This window comes from Leptonotus elevatus, chromosome 4 (assembly GCF_054856555.1).
Source record: "Leptonotus elevatus isolate MCC_2025b chromosome 4, RoL_Lele_1.0, whole genome shotgun sequence".
NCBI classification, from domain to species: domain Eukaryota; kingdom Metazoa; phylum Chordata; class Actinopteri; order Syngnathiformes; family Syngnathidae; genus Leptonotus; species Leptonotus elevatus.
In genome coordinates, this window is record NC_141242.1 from 24,981,156 (window position 1) to 24,999,241 (window position 18,086).

The 18,086-nt window shown below is 41.4% G+C and overlaps 1 protein-coding gene across 1 annotated transcript; it reads right to left on the bottom strand.

The window, feature by feature from the left end:
* Positions 1-13,687: 13,687 nt before the first annotated feature.
* LOC147176362 (uncharacterized) lies at positions 13,688-16,095 on the bottom strand. Its single transcript, XM_086074011.1, has one exon. The coding sequence runs from the start codon at positions 15,995-15,997 to the stop codon at positions 14,090-14,092; it is 1,908 nt and encodes a 635-aa protein (XP_085930137.1). The 5' UTR covers positions 15,998-16,095; the 3' UTR covers positions 13,688-14,089.
* Positions 16,096-18,086: the final 1,991 nt, after the last annotated feature.

An 18,086-nucleotide genomic window follows, 5' to 3' on the forward strand; every position in this document is an offset into this window, starting at 1 on the left:
AACAAACTCACAACCTTCAGCTTGGGAGACAGACAATATACACCCTGCTGTGTGTTAATATATCACTCGTGTCAGCTGGAATCTTCTCCAAGAGACCAAAAATGTGTTTGGTCTCCTCTTGGATATATGCAAACAGTAGGAGGGGCATTGCACAGGTGGTAGTGTGGCATTCTCCCAAGCTGAAGGTCGTCAGTTCGTTCCTATTTTTTCAATTCTTTATTTTACTCTCTTCCAAGTGTAGATATGACTCTAAAACTTAGTCTAATTGGTCCCACTCTAAATAGAGTCAAATTTACTGTTTAATAAAGAAATTACTGTGTGGCTGAAAATAGTGGTGAATGTGATTGAGGTGAAGGCTGATAGATTCTGAGCTCTGTGTGGTGGATGACATTGTATTTCACTGACAGGGAAATAATAAAGGGAAGGAAACTATTCATGTGACGGATTTGTCATGGTGCATTTTCTTCCCTTCACATAATCATGTCATTGACTAGCTTTAGGACTCAAAATGGTGTGCATCAAGGAATTTATGTCAACAGTTAGCTAAACTAAAGTCTGCTTGCATTGGTGGAAGTAAGGCAGTGATTAAACTGCTGTGTGTCATATCCATCAGATTGGATGATAAACACCAACTCAAAATGGAATAATCACAATCAGAACAGAATCGGTATTTCATTCATGGATTACAAAATATATAATAAATGTTAATAAGAATTCAGATTTAAAGAGAAAAACGATACTGTTGTAAGGTCAGTCGTTCAGAAAGAGCTCATTATATAACAGGTTGATTTTGAGAAGGACTTGCTTCACATGTTGCACATGCAAGCAAGCACTGGACATTTATTTTCCATAGACTAATTCCCTCAGCAGGGGGGGAGCAACACTGTTTATCCATGTGATAAGAGGCCCAGGAAACGCGTATGATTAGCTGACAGTTCTTATGCAACAACAGTGGTCACTTCAGTAAGCCATCTCACCTCTGGGACAGGATGTGTACCTATTCAAGAAGCTGCTTTTTATGACACTAGTTTATTCCCTAAGCAACTGTTGTATGCAGAAGTTGATGTATATCATCAGGTTGCTGCACAAAGCTACGAGCATGCAAGCCCTGATACACTGATTGGCCTCAGCTGCTGGAGTGGACCTCTCAGAAGGAGAACACAGAGTACTCTTATGCAGACCTTTTTAAATTTATCTTGATTAACAATGATTAGGGATTCATCTTTTAAAAGCTCAACTGTAATTGCAGCTCGACAGACCAGGATGGGAAGGTGAAAACCTTGGGGGGAAAAATCTTGGATATTCCAAATTGTATTATTTTCATGCTGTCATATTGAAACACTATTCATAGACTTTTCCAGCACTGGGTTGTGAGTATTTTAATATTTTAGAGTAGACCCTTTAAGTGTTTTCTGGTGACATGACAGTGAGTCAATACAAGTTCTTGTAAGCATTAATTTGCAACTAGTTGTATCGCCATGTTTTTTTTTTATAGTATTGTTTATGGTATTTCTGCATGTCTATTTACATACAAACATTAGGCAAACATCTGTGACAAAGAACAAATTACTGTTATTTGGACCTCAGAGACCTGAAAGCTTACTGCAGACGGACTTGTCGGGGCGGGGTTGCTAAACTGGGTGGCGTCTGAGAAATCAAGCAGGAGGGGAGGTGGTAAATTGCATTTTGACGATATTGCTCATTTTTGCTAAAGCAATTGTTATAATTTCAATTTCAATCTTTTAAGCATTTTCAAAAACCCAACATAATACAAATATAATGCTCCGTTGCATTGTTCTATATTTCATCAAATCTCTTAAGACAGCGAAACAAATAACTTCATGGTAATTGTAAAAGTTAACTGCATCAATTTTTTTTAAAATGATGTGACAAACCTTTGTTGTTGGAAATGTGTTCCAAATCAGATTTACGCACTATAATATTATTTATCTGTTATCTGAAATATTTCCCAAAACATGAGTTTTTGTAACCTGTGAGCTTTAAGCAGCAGTCATGTCTAAATATGAATATAAGGTTGTTTTTTTTAATTAATTGATTGTCTTTGCCATAATAAAAATAAATGAGTAAATAAAGATTAAGCATTGAGAGCATGCATTTTTTTCTACAATTCTTGAACTTTATACACACACACACAGACACCCCCCCCCCCCCCCACACACACACATATATATATATATATTCCTACTTAATCCTAATAGAGTGAGAGGTGGTCAAATAACCTTTTACAAGGTTGCCATTGTTCACCACTTGCAGTCCATCTTCACCATGGTGACAAAACATTGTCCAAACCAAAGATGTAGCAAAACTTGTTTGACAACTAAAAGTTATTTAAAAAAGAAAAGTGAAAAGTTGTATATTGAATTGTGATCCCTCATCTTGAAACACATACCTCAGGTTGGATCCTCCTGTTCCTGCCCCAACAGCATCCTTGGAGGAGGTTAAACCCACCACAGGCAAGTGAGGTTCCGTCATCCTGCATCATGCACCCCCTCCATGCTTCCACATCCACGCACTGAAGTCAACCCCAACCCGTCCACTATCAGCCGGACAGATGTGAAGTACTCAGCAGGTCAGAGGGGAGATAACGCAGTCTCCTTGTCTGACAAAGTTCCATTCCTCTTCACAGGTCATTGATGAAATAGAGTTGAGTATCTTTTGATGCGACTTTTTATTTCAGACCTTTCTACATCATATCCCGCTGTAATCTGACTAAATCAGATGCAACTGTGTTTTTCGCTGCTCTGGGAGTTTGCCTCTGTGTTTTGCTGCTGGCAGTGACGTATGTGTGTGACTCAACAAGGGACCCATCATGCAGCTGGAGACATCAGTGATAGGGGTCTGGCACTTGGCTTCCTGTGAGGCCACAGGGAGTGTGTCTTGATAAAGGGGGTGGGAGGCATTAAAGGAGTGCAAGAGTTACTATAGACACATATCTCAGCCAGGTGAAGCTTTCATGTGAGGAAGTGAGAGTGAGAGGTTTTGGTGCGCTAGTGGGTCTCCCCTGAGTTCAGACTTTCCTCTGCCTTCTCTCTTGTCACCGTATCTTAGAGACAAAGTCAGCGGGGGCTGTCAGATTTGGTCCCATTCGCCCTCATCTCCTGCCTGATGAGAACCAGCACAACAAAGAAATCCAAATACAGTGGAACCTCAGTTCACAAACTTAATTTGTTATGAGACTCTGTTTGTGAACTGAATCTTTGCAATGTTTGCAATTAGAATGAATGTAGACCAGAATAAAGTTGTTCACCTTGTTTTTTATTGGTGTGTAGTGTTATGAAGAAATAATTTGTAATTTGCATTTTTGCATATTGTCACCCTCGTAAAAAGAACCCTGACTGTAATGACAAGTTAGCTCGATATTATTTATTTGGTTGTTACTAACATAACTATGAGATTCATCCATCCATCTCCTTAACCGCTTGTCATCACAAGGGTCGCCGAAGCCTATCCCAGCTGGCTTCGGGCAGTAGGCGGGGTACACACTGAACTGGTTGCCAGCCAACCGCAGGGCACACAGAGATGAACAACCATCCACCCTCACCATCACATCTATAGGCAATTTGGAGTGTTCAATTAACCTGCCATGCATGTCTTTGGAATGTGTGAGGAAACCGGAGTACCCGGAGAAAACCCACGCAAGCACGGGGTGAACATGCAAACTCCACCCAGGAAGGCCGAAGCCCAGACTCGATCCCACGGCCTCTGCACTGGGAGGCGGACGTGCTAACCAGTCACCCACCATGCCGCCCTAACTATGAGATTAATTTTTCCAAAATAATTTCCAGTTTAATACATTTTGTAGAACTTTATTTGGACGTACGCCGCCATTGTTATTTACGTCGCAACGGATTCCGTGCATAGCGACGTAGAATGGCGGCAGGCTCTCTGCCGAGCAATGTGAAACGCCTATAAAGAAAGCAAGTTAAGCCTCGTAGCGTCCCTAAAGGGACGATCAAAACTCTTCAATGCGTCTGGCGAATGACGAGAGCACGGCGTGGGGGAGGGTGAATCCTATCCTAGTTAACTTCCAAATTTCAATTCACCCAAAGGTTAGTAGCATCAGGAAATGTGAAAATATATTAATGTTGAAACTGAGATGTACACATAACCAACCTTGATAATGATAGATGGTGTGCAGCCAACTGCAAACAATCAAGTACCGGAAGGACAAACAATAAGCTAAAGCTGCAATCAAGTATAATTGTGCATGAGTGATCATTTGTTTTCCGGGGTTGCGGGCTATCATACTATGGACGATGAAGTGGACTAAATGTCATTAGCCCATTTGGAGAGTTTATTTTGAAAAGAGCAAGACATAACAAGCTCCTCAAATCAGCAGCAGAAAGCTTTAATGATTGATTATTCTAACAATTCTCATTTTAATGACGTCATGTAACTCAGGAACATTTTAATAAATAGCTCTCACATTTTTTAAATGAAGTCCTAAAGACCAAAGACAGGAAACCAGGGCTGCACAATATATCGAAAAAAATATTGATATGCCAAAATTTGCCCATGCAATATGCATATCGCAAAGACATGCAATAAGTTTTATATGGAATTTTATGCTTGTATCTGAATTTGACCAGTCAGTCGCTAACTAAAATGTGCACCACCCTCCAATAGTTGAACATTATCGAGAGGTAATTAGAATCAATTAAATAAGAATATATTGAGTTTGCTTATTTTGCTGCATGAATTTTTTTTATTCCTTTATTAGATAATACAAATTAAATTTCTTTAGGTACATATTAAATATCACAATAATATGCATATCGCTATATTCGGCAGCTATATCGCATGATCTTCCTTTTTTTCTTTTCTTTTCTTAAAGAGCTCAGTATTGTTCATTCGGAAATGTCATCATCATTGCTCTGTATTTTTTTTTAATATATATATATATATATATATATATATATTTTTTTTTGTGTGTGGGTGAGTATGTGTATGTGCGTGCGTGCGTGCGTGCGTGCGTGCGTGTATTTGTTAGCTCACCAAAAACCTATTAGAAAAAATCTCATACCGTTCACCTAAACCGAACACCGCCGTCAGGAGACCCGAGGGGACCAAAGAAAACCAAGGAAGGTGAAATCCAGCACCGACCAGACACCACCCACCGGGCCACCCACCAGAACTCCTCCCCAACCCAAGAAACATCCAGACCCCAACAAATCCAAAAAACATAAAATCAGGGAGGCCTCAAGAGACCGAAGGAGAGACCGAGAAAAGGAAGGAAGGACAGACGAAGCCGAGTGAGATCCACAGACACCAGCCTCCACCGATTCAATGACCTGAGGAGGAAACAGATTGTGTCTGAGTTTCGGTAGATGCTGGTGTGGTGGATCTGGCATGCATGAAAATCTCCACCAAAGAGGGGAGCCGTCGACCCCCGCCGGAACAGAGCAAGCGCAACACCTCAGGGCCCCCCAGGCTGCGGCAGCGCCAAAGGACGACCCCCGGGCCCCGCCAGGGCCACCGGCCGGAGAGCAAACCCAGGAGCAGGAGCGCCCCCCACCCCAACACGGCCCGCGCCCCTGACCCAACGCAGCAGGACGGGGCACTGCAGGCCCGCCAGGCACCCCACCGGCCCCCAACCCCGGCACCCCCCACGACCCCCCCGCCCCCATCCACCCCCGCCACCTACCCCAACCCAGCCCCAGCCGCCCCCAGGTCCCCAATCCCCCAGACCCCCCCCCCCCCAACAAAGCCCCCCCCGACCAACCGGCAGCCCCCCAACCCCCAGCCCCCAGGGACCACCCGCACCCAGGCACCGGCGCCGAAGAAGGGCCGGACAGCGGAGTGGAGAGGGCAGCCACGCCCACCCCACCCCCCGCCGTGTGGAGGGACGGAACACCGGGGGCAGAAGGGGGAGATGGGGGCACCGGAGGGCGGCCGACACCCCCGAACCCCAGGCCCAGCGGGGGAAGGCCCCGGTCGTCACCCCAGCGTTCTTTGTGAAAGTTAACCCCTGTTACTGAGTCCGCCAGCTCGCCGACTGGCGAACTCTACCCCTAAACCGTGAATGTGACCCCACCCAGTGTATATATAAGTGTGTGTGTGTGTGTGTGTGTGTGTGTGTGTGTGTGTGTGTGGGGTGCATTAAAATTAGGAGCAGGTGAACCGGAGCCGAGGGAAATGATATTCCCACGCTCCGATCCACCCGCCTCCCAAGCATGTTACTGAGTGTATGTGGTGCATTAAAAAAAAATAGATAGGGTGGGGAGGGGGGGCGGGGGTACACGGACAGGGGACCGCAGCACTGCTCTATACTGCGGCCCCCAACCGATGGCACCCCCACATGCCCCCCCCCCCCCCAAGTTGTGTGGTGCATTAAAATTGGAGGGGAGTTGTAGGGTGAAGACGGTGTTTCTACCCTACCCCAACCCCCAAAGTGTGTTATGTGCCCTATATGTCTATAAAAGTGTATTGTGCAAACCTAGTGTAGTGAGTTAAGAGGAGCGACAAGCGGGGCCCTCCCCAACCGGGCGGGGGCAGGACATATCGCATGATCTTCCAATATCGTGCAGCCCTACAGGAAACACAATGCTAACATGGTTTGTTTATGTACATCTACAGTTGTAACCCAAAGTAGCACAGATAAACATCCTGTGTTCTCCATAGAGGGACATGAGCCTGGACAATATGACAACTTAACCTCCTAAGGCCCAAGCTGTTTTTTACATGCAAAGTGCTGTCCACGTATGTAGCCACTAAGCCTTAGGAGGTTAAAGTGGATGTCAACCATTAACATTTCTTGACAATAATATGTTATATGTGACCTCACTAGTCTAAACATTACATTCTAATTAATATTACATTTGTGGAATCAGAGTTAAGAATCAAAATCCAGCCATTTTTATCCATCTCAAGGGGGCGGCCATTTTGCCACTTGCTGTCGACTGAAGATGAACACAATGTTGCTCAGGGCTCAGGCAATCACCAATCACAGATCACCTGTTTTCTGAAGCTGAACTGTGATTGGTTGTTACCTGAGACCTGAGCAACACTGATGTCATCTTCAGTCGACAGCAAGAGGCAAAATGGCCGCCCCCTGAGATGGATAAAAACGGCTGGATTTTTCTGCTTAACTCATATTCCACTAATGCAATATGAACCAGAATACCATATTTACACCAGTGGGGCTGCATAGAACATATTATTGTCAAACAAATTATCTTGGGTGGTCCTCCCCTTTAAATGTTTAAGAATGTGTTGCACACACTTTGTTTAACCAGTTCTAGTGTTTGTGTCTAACCGAGGAATTATGAGACATTTATTTCCTTTGTGCTTGCACGTGTCTGCTGATCCAGGTAGAGGCTGACCTCGTACTGTATATGTGTCAACTGTGCCAGCCTGTGTCGAGTAGACTACCTACAAACACATAATCCGCTTATGCTCTAGAATACATGATTCATCCTTTTTTGTAATAATCATGGAAGATAAGCATGAGTCACATCCCCACTCTGCGTCTGAGAACTGGTTTTGTTCCTGAATTCAAAAACCATAGGCAGGGGGATGATGCTATATTACGATCAGTTAGAAATTATGTAATTGTTATGAATGTGCTACCTCTCAAATGATTTTTTTTTTCACAAAGTACATGAATATACAGTTGTGCTTAAAAGTTGACATTGGTGAGAAAAAGGATTCATGCCCATAAAATCTAAAATACTGGGCCAATTTTTATTTTTTTTCCAGAGGTTGAAGTTGACATGAGTAGAAATTTGCATGTGCATGTTGGTAATGATTCATAGCATTTTTGTGTCATTTAGTGACGCTACAGTTGTGCTCATAAGTTTACAAATCCAGAGCTGGAGTGGCACAAAAAAAATCGGCCCTGGCATTTTGATTTAAGCCCGCCGGCCCATCCTGACTCCTGACCACCGCTGCCTAACACATAGTTCTGCCACTGATATTGACTGATTTTGGTTAAGTTTGCTGTCTATATTAATGGACTAGGCCCTTTAAATTGTGGGCCTGTCTAAAATTGAGGAAAATAATCATTAAAAAGCACTTCATTTGACCTAAAAGACGCTGGCCCACCGGACATCTGCCCTGTATGCCAGATGGCCAGTCCAGCCCCGTACATATCCCAAGGGCATGTAAACGTTCAAACAGAACTTTATAAAGACATTTAATTTACAAAGATTTTCCTTTATGACTGACTGACTCACACTATTTTTATGACAACACATATGGATCAACAAATGCCATTTGCCATTAACAAGGTTATATGCCTAATGAAAAAACATTACATGATTGACTGATTCTGAGGCCCAATTCTACAATATGGTATCTACTTTAGGACTAAAGCAACTACAGTATAGCTAATGACAGCACAGTTGTGAACAAATATGCTGTATGTTGTGATTGAGCAAAATTGTTTTATGACTTAATTGAAATTCACTTGGGACTTGACTCTGTAAGTCTACTCGATTTTTGCCACAGTAAATTGGGACGTGCTTAAAATGGAATGTTAAGACATGAGACTTACTTATGACTTGTGACACCCACTTCTATGATTTACATTTTCATCACAACTATATGGAGTTTTTTTTATTTTTCCAGGGTTAAGCAACTAACGCTTTCATTGCATCAACAGATGTTTGATTCCATTTACGTACGTATTTGGTCCTCAGGCGATAATGTGTACATATGAGCTTTGTCACACATGTAAGATGAGCGTTGTTAGCCCTTAAGTGCGAACTCTCCTGTAACCTTCCACAGCAAACCCAGCAATGTGATCTCTTTTTGTCCTGGCTCAATTGACACACAGACAATCCACTGCCTTCAAATTACAGTTACAACAAATTGCATGGCTTAAATGATGACTCCACGCCTCATCTAAACAATGGGTACTAAAACTCTTATTGTCTTTGGTGGAAAACACGAGGTGATCGTTTTTCACATTCAGAGTGTGTCAAGGCCTCTTTAGATGTTAATTGCATTACTGTCAAAGACTCAGGTGTAATCAGCTGAACTAGCATGCAGACATTTGTCAATCACCAGATGTCACATAAGCCGCGTTTCCACCGCAGGAACTTTGGGGTAAATGTACGGGTCCAGCCCCATATGTGTGCGTCTCCACTGCATGAGCCTTCCAAACCGGGCCACATGTACAGGAACTTACGGGGATGAGCGGAGGTCCTACCGGGGGTAGGTACTCCGCTGCCCCGATAAACTCCCGATCGGGCTTTTGTGCTGATTGGCTAACAATTATTTTGTATAAAAAAATATATTGCCTTCTTGCGCGAAGATGATGCATTCTCGGCTTAAGTCTCTTCCACCAAAACAATTCTCGTAATAATCATTTGCCTATTTTCGTTCCACTCTACTGTTAGCCTTTTCAAATTCTTCATTGAGTCGCCGTCTCCTCTCACTCAAACCATCCATCCACGCCAAGTACATAAAAAAAAAAAGCCGAAAAAAACGGCAACCGCCACAAGTTTTCCTCTTTCCTCGTTGTTGTCCTGATTTTTGCGGCGCCATGCTTGGGTGACGTCACAGAAACCGTCGCAAAGCGATTACGTGTAGATCGAAACTCATGACTTGCGAGTCAGCCTTTTCAAATTCTTCATCTAAACGCCATCTCCTCTCACTCAAACCATCCATCCATGCCAAGTACATAAAACAAAAAGCAGAGAAAAACAGCAACCACCTAAAGTTGTTCTCTTTCCTCGTTCCACGGTGCTTGGGTGACGTAGTAGGAGAAACCGTCGTCTTACAGCGTTTACGTGTCGATCGAAACTTGTGATGTCGCGAAAGGCACAAGCGGCGAGCCGGCTGAGAGGACGGATCCTGTGAAAGTCCCCCTCCATAACCGAACGTCCTGCGGTGGAAACGCGGCCTTAGAGTGACACAAAATCAAGAGACCCCATTTCATGTAGTTCCACTCACCACCACAATACGATTCACCATCAGCCTCTGATTGACTTTTGACCAATCCCAGTTCAGATAGGCTAGCCGCTAGACACTGACTTCTGCCGAAGTTAGAAAATGTGCGGATATTCAGATTTGGTTCACTATTTATTATTATATTACTAAGCACCAATTCTCTTATAATAACATAACAACACCCAAAATGATTTCTCCTAGATGTGATTTTTTTGTGATTGATCAGAGGCAATCCAACATCCTACAGCCCTAATGTTTACCGATCTTGTCTCTATAATTATATTTATAGACACAAATCTTGCGTTACAATATGAATACATTGGTGAGTCAAACATGGTAAACAACCAGATCTTTTTATATAACATTTTAGATAACACCTCACACTTTATTACACAACAATTCTCCTGAGCCTATGGCGATGGAAGGAGAAGGTGCAATGGGGGAGGATGTTGGCATACGCTGCTTAGCACTTCTCTTTTGCATGACTCACTGTTAAAGGAAAACAGACACTCGATGGAAGCTAGGCATTCATTAACGTATCTCCCTGGGTGGCAAACCACAATTTCTCGGATATCCAATTAATGTTTAGCTTTTCCGACGCTCTGAAACAATTTGGCTGGGTGATCCACACGCTTTCAAATGCTTGGTGAAGCAGGGGGTGTGATAAAGCGTTTCAGATCTCAAAGGATGCTGCTATGCTACCACATGGAGATTCACGTACAGTGATGCCTCAGCCATGTGACAGCCCCCAACTACAAGCCACAGACCGTTCTGTTGTGGAAGGCATGAAAAACTAGGGTGTACAAATAATTGTCCCGCACTGTCATACGAGGTGACATGAGAATGAGTACACTGTTAACCTATAGCCGATGATATCATATATTACTGTGCTCAGTGGCACTGACATCAGCATATTGTTCAGAAGAGGTGAGTGCTCTCACTCATAGCTGGCTTTTATTCACAAGGTCTGCTGTCAACAAGAGACAAAGATATGATGTGAAACCTTATCGGGGTCAGGGGTTCATCAGAATAAAAGATGCACAATCCCTACGAGGCTACATGCCCAACCAATTGCACTTTATGCACATAGCACAGGCCAATATGCGATTTTTTAAAATCAATATCTTCCAATTCCTCAACAAAGTCTACATTACATACAGCCGGCCTGGGAATGAATGAATGAATACACTTATTCCAAACATATATAAAATGAAAAAAACAAAAGTAAAACAAAATTACTTAGAAAAAAAAAACTAAAACAAATCGACAACGCATAGCATTTGCACATGTTCGGAAAAGGAGTAGGAAGATGTATAGATTGACTTAACTTATATGACAAGCGTACTTAGAAATATAAGCAAGTAATATAAATATTGTATCCTTATAAATTAATAATACAAGACATAATCATCCATATAAATAAAAAAACGTTTTTGTATAATTATTCAGTTTAAAAAAATATATATATCTACTCCTCAGTCCTATCTAACTCTTCTCTATACTTGTCTGAAAATGCCTTCTTATATTTCTTTTTAAACAGATTTATGTTTGTATGTTGTACAGTATGTCTGTCGTGGCAGCCGTGGCTCAGGATGTAGAGACGGTCGTCCAGTAACCAGGTCGGCTGATCAATCCCCGCTTTCCCCAAGTCATGTGTCGTTGTGTCCTTGGGCAAGGCACTTCACACACATTGCCTCCAGTGCCACTCATACTGGTGTATGGAAGGTGTGAATGTTTGGTGGTGGTCGGAGGGGCCGTAGGTGCATACTGGCAGCCACGCTTCGGTCAGCCTGCCTCAGGGCAGCTGTAGCTACTTTTAAGTAGCTTACCGCCACCAGAGTGTGAATGTGTGAGTGCATCAATAATGTATCCATTCCATTGTAAAGTGTCTTTGAGTGTCTAAAAAAGAGCTATATAAATCCGATGCATTTTTATTATTTGTATTTTTTTTTATATTCATCTCCAAATTGTTCTGTCTCTGAACATTTCCATGATTTTCTTGGGCAGCTGATTATTTCTTGCTGTGCACTATTTGAACCGTTTGAATTTGACCAGCACCAATTTTTTTTTTTTTTTTACAAATAATAATAATAATGTGTTGATATTAAAGGCTGGAAGACCACACTCAAGTGCTCGGTTGGTTGCTCAGTTGATAGAAGTGGGAGGGATCGACTAGAGTAGCTCAAACCATTTTTCAATTTAAAGGTGGTGGTCTTGACAAGCACTGTATCATTTAACATTTCTCTAGGTGATTGAAAAAAAGAGGACATATTTACAAATTCTTAAGAGCTCTCAAATTTTAGTCAATGAAAAAAATACATTTTAGTCGACTTAATTGACAGTTAAGTCGATATTTTCCTTCAGCATACATTTCAACTTCTATACAGAAAACTATAACACACCTATTTGTAACTGTAGTTTAACACGCAAGACACATTTAACACAGTCTATTAATTGTTTCAATGAAACATGTTAAACTGACAATAATATAACTTAGTTGCACCTAAATAAATTAAGTGCAAAATTGCTTGAGATTAATCTTACGGCTGCACAATGAATGGAAACATGCTTGAACATTAAGTGCTTAACTGGATTCTGAAGTATTCGGTTTAGGTGAACGGTATGGGATTTTTAATAGGTTTTAGGTGAACTAATGAGTACATACTCACACACATACAAAATAAAAAAAAATAAAAAAAGAGAGAGAAATGATGATGACATGTCGAATCGGTAAAATTACCAAATGAACAATACTGAGCTCTCTCAAAAGAAAAAAGAAAAGAAAAAAATAGACAAAAAGTGGCTTTTGCGGGTGATGGTTTGCTTTTTGTACAAATCGCTTTGAGAAATGGACATACTATGTTGCAAATTTCAATTCTGACCTAACAAATGTACCAAAGCGACTGAGAAATCATTCAGTATCTACCCAATAAGTATCTCTCACTTTCAAAAAGGTCAGTGACTCCTGGTTTAGTTTGTGAAAAAAAAATGTCAAGAGTGAGTAGAATTCAAAGGAGGAAAAACATTATACACATAATTCTAAACGTATTATCTCAATTTTATTTTTTTGAAAAAGTAACTATACAACTGCTATCTGTATTTATTTGGGGAGCTATGTTTTTTATGTATTTTTTTATTATTTTCAGTTTTTCTGAATATTTTTTTCTGTTTTACTGCATTTTTTGTCATGAAAAAATATTCTGAAAAACGGGAAAAAACAATTAATCAGGAAAACAAGAGGGGAAATTATTCAGAAAAACAGCGCCAGCTTCTGTTTTTCGGAGTAATTTTTTTTCCAGCATGCAATACGCTTCCGTAGAAACTTAACTGTTAGCTTGCTAAAATCATGCCGATCGATTGACATTTGTAAACTTACCTTAAATGAGCCAGTAAGTGATGTTGTTGGAGGTATGCGGGAAAGTGTCCGCCATTAGCAAGTCTGCAACAAGTCACTTGGAGTTCAGAGATTAAAAAAAAAAAAAGTATTTTTTTCTTTTCAATAATTGTTTCCCTCTGTTCTGAATAATTTTTTTTGTTTTTCTGAGTAATTTTTCCTCCTGTTTTTCTCAATATCCAAAACCCCGCTCCCCCCGCCCACACGTTTTTTAATGAAAAAAAAATCAATAAAACAGAAATAAATATTCAGAAAAACAGAAAATAAAAAAATACTAAATAAAACCAACAACAAAAATAAGATCCCCCCCAAAATTAGTTAGAAAAACTCGAGTCCCCCCCCCCCCCCCCCCAGGTAATAATAGTAGTGAATGCAATACGCATTTATCTTTTTTTTTATTATTATTTGTCATACATACAGTATACAAAACCAAATGTGAGTCAACAAATTAATGCAACAAACAGTTACTAAGGTGGAACAATGAACACAACTTTGCTGGGATGGCATGAAATAAAGTACAAGGTGAAGCCCCACCCTGAAGGCTACTTTAGACTATACTGACACCGACTGGCCACAAGAAGAATTGAATTTATACACAGCATGAATTCATAAAATATGTTTGCATGTTCCAATTCAACATGGTTTAGTGACCATGCAATTACTGAAATGTCAGTTATACAGTATATTTTACTTTGAGTCCTGTTGTACTTTGTCATTAATAACGACATAAAAACAATGAAATATAAAATTGACGAAAAAAAGGACTGCAAATAAAAAATGTCAAGCAGTCAACTCAACACTTGTTGGTAGAGCTTTATGTGGCTTGACATACTTTTCAGATGAGCGCATCTTTGCCAACAGTGTCGGATTACCGAGCAAATAAGCGTGGAAATCTTTGCAGGACATGTGTTTAAAATTGTACTGCGTACACAGAAGGCCCTTCAGTGACTCCACAGACAAGTGATTCCTCTCCTTTGTCCACTGGCTCTGCACGAGGGAGAATATCCTCGCGATGTTTGCATCGTGAGGAGGGATGGCGAAGAAAAACTGAGCCATCTTCAGCAGTTGCGAATGATGAGCATCACTGCCGGAACATTGGAAATATCTGCTCCATTTCTGGTGCGCTTGCAGATTGTTGAGCTCTCCTTCACTTCTGCTCTTCTCCATGAATTGCTTCAGATGGGTGACCTCATCAAAGCACCTTACGTCGTCAATTGCCACACCTTTGCCTGCCAGGTGTTTGATACAGGCCTCTACTTGGTTCCAGTCAGGCATCTCGCTCAGACTCATCCACGTGAAAGAAGAGAACTCCTCCAAGGGGGCCATCCACATCTCCAGGTACTCCAAACATGCAGCGTACAGACTGTGCACTTGAGCGGTGAAGGTGTCACACCTTTGCCCAAACCCATCCTTGCGCCTCTGTGCCAACATGCCCCTGACTTTGAGAGACATGAAGTTCTTGGCCTTGCGTTCAAGGAGCGTGGCGTGGACCTTGTTCAGAATATTCCTCACTTCCACCACAGAGTTGTTCTCCCGCTCCATCTCCAGGATTGGCGAGTGAAACACACACATGAGGGAATGCATCAGACACAAGTACATCTCACTGAACTCATCTTGAAAAAAATTCCTGATGAGGGTGGGTGGCTTTTCCTGCAGCAAGAAGAAGGCTTTCAAAGCCGGAAACACGTGCAGCAGTTTCTCGATGCTCGGAAATAACCACTGCCATCGTGTTTTGGTGTTAGAAAGCAGATTTCTGTATTCACTATCAGCAAACTCACAGTACTCCTTCAGAGTCTCTGTGCGCACAGTGTATATGTTAAAGTATTGGTAAATTTTTAAGATGATGCTTTCAATGTCAACAAATAGTGTGTCAGCCCCAAAGTGCACACAGTTGTGTAATACATGGGCATGGCAGCTCACAACAACTAATGGTCTACTCTGTAAAGTGGGGAGGTCTGCATAAATATTCCATTCTTCTACGTCAGGTTGGAACATTGTATTGCAGGCGTCACCTGTGAATGCAACACATTTGGACAGGATCCCCTTCTTTCCCAAGGTCTCCTTAATATACAGCGCGATAGAGGATTCATTTGGTGTGTTTTTGACCTCGATAAGTTTGCTCTGGACGCCACCGTTCTTCCAGTCAAAATACTGAACTAGCACAGGGGAGATCTTCACAGCTCCGAGGCGACTTGCATCGGTAGAAACGCCACAGTATTGGATTTCTGCAAGGGATTCCAGAGCAATGTCAACAGAATGGGGGGCTATCACAGCGCTGATAATGGCCTCAGTCTTGGTGCGAGCACTAGAAAACTTTCGAGCCGTCGCAGAATCAGGAAAAGCCTTTTTTAGCAAGGCGGAAGTGCAGTCGGTTGATCTGTAGCTGTTGTGGTGTTTAGTCGTATGAAACGCGAAGACACCCTCTGCGGCAGTGACGTCATCGTCGGGTTGATTTGCCAAACAATCATTTTCTTGTTTAATTTGCAACAGGTCTCCACGTGCAATACTATTTTGGTGTTTGTTAGAACATAAATGTGCCTCCAGGTCTCCGGCGCCCTTATTCGACACGGTCACAAACGTCCCAGGTTTACACTTAGTACACTCTGCTTCCCACGCATCCCGACCGGGGCGGAAACAAGGGAACTTCCGTTGTAGTCTATCCGTGAATGTACATTTACGTTTCGGCATGTTGTGTACCGCTATGGGTTGCTACGCGCTACATACGTATAGCACGTTGTCGGTCCCAGATGTCGACCCAGCTGGCAGCTGCAAGATTGTATCCTGGTATGCGCGCGCCTCGTTTTCCGATGACGTCATTGTACGGCTGCGGACACCGCGCGGGCAAATTTGTTTTCTTTTATTATTATTTTTTTGTTCAGCTCGATTATTTGTCTCTATTTAAAATACAGAGAGTTACATTTTTATGAATATATTAAAATTTCTGGATGAAAAAAGAAGGCGGTTTACTCTAGTTTACGTCACTTCTGCTTATGCCCTGACATTTCCTGTGCTCTGCCACGGATTTATAAAATCATACAAGAACCTACGCAAAGAAAAAACGTAGTGAGGGACTATGGATATGGAGGTAAATATGGTGCAAAACTAACTTGTAAAAAAAAATTGTACCTTTAGAAAAAAGTCTAAATTTGTATCTGTAAAAGTCGTGATATGTAACTGTAGAAATGACAACTTGTAGTCAAAGAAGTCGCCACTAGGAGTCACAAGTGTTTTTTCTGCTGCTCTCCAGTCACGTGAGTTTTTCACAAAATATCTCGCTACAAATAGTGCAAAACTGATTCGTACTTGTAGAGCACCGTGATTTGTACTCGTAGAAGAAGAGGGCGGGCTCTGGAGGATTTGGGCGGGCTAAAGCTCAACATCATTGGTTGAGCGAACGACAGTGGGTTGAACTCAAATGACGCCACGTTTTTATCATTAATATGCACAAATGCGAAATTCCAAACAAACAGAGTCGCCACACCAGTTTACGCGTCATTTTGGAAGAAGAGGACGTCCCAGGCGTGAAAATTTCAACATGGTTCAATTACAAACACCGTGGTACAAATCAGGTGCAAATCATGACTTTTACAGGTACAAATGTGTTTTTACAGATACAATTTTTTTTACACATTCCATTTTTTTTTACAGGTACAATTTTTTTTACAGATATAATTATTATTTATTTTTTTACAGGTAGACATTTTTTTACAGGTACAAATCACGACTTTTACAGATACAAACTTAGACTTTTTTCTACAGGTACATTTTTTTTTACAAGTTAGTTTTGCACCATATTTACCTCCATAAGGGACGGAATAAAAACGTAGTTTCACAGATAACTTCTCTGACCTCCCCCTCACCTGTCACTGTTTGCTGAAGAGTAATTAAACTAGATTGAGAACCGCAAAATAAACTTGATGACATTTATAAACGTAAAGCTGAGGGTGCTTATGTTAGGTATAGGCAGAAACGTCTGTACAGGTAAGGTGAACAGATGACATCATACTTTTTTTTAAATTAGAAAAATCACACGCCCAAAACAATTCTATATTTGGGCTTAGCATTAATGGAGCTGTTACTAACAATAAGAAAAACATCTCATCTGAATTTTGTTATTTATACTTCTCTCTGCGATTCTCCAAATCATCCAGCAGGAGTTGCTAGAGACTATTACGTAATATATCATTATGCCAAACCTTTAATGAAAGCATTGCAAGGGGAGCACTTCAAGATACCATGTCACAGGGCCTAATCAACCTAATTCCAAAACCTAAACAATATGTATTTTTGTATTGACAATTAACCTATAATGTAATGAAAATTATAGCTCTTGTCAACAACGGTTACAAACGGTTTTGATTTTTGAGGCGTGATTGAATACTAGACACAATTACTGTATTGATGAAAACTTATCAGGTTTCATGACTATAAGGCACATGTCAAACAACATAAGACATCTTAAGACAAGTGTACCACCCACTTTCCCATACAAGACTTGTGTTGGACCTAATTGATTATTCTGATCTGATATTATTCTTTGATTTTTAAAGCTTTTGACACGGTAGAACATACATTTGTATTTTACTGTCTCAAACAGGATGGATTTAAAAACTACTTTCGCAATGCTATGAGAACTATGCAAACATGTCTGTCTCTGTTGATCTTGTTCTTGTGGAGATGAAAAAGATGCAGCACAGATATTTTGTCTTTATATGAAATCATGTGATCTTGAGGGCATCTGTACTGGGGAAACAATCATTTTTAGTCAGCTGGCAGT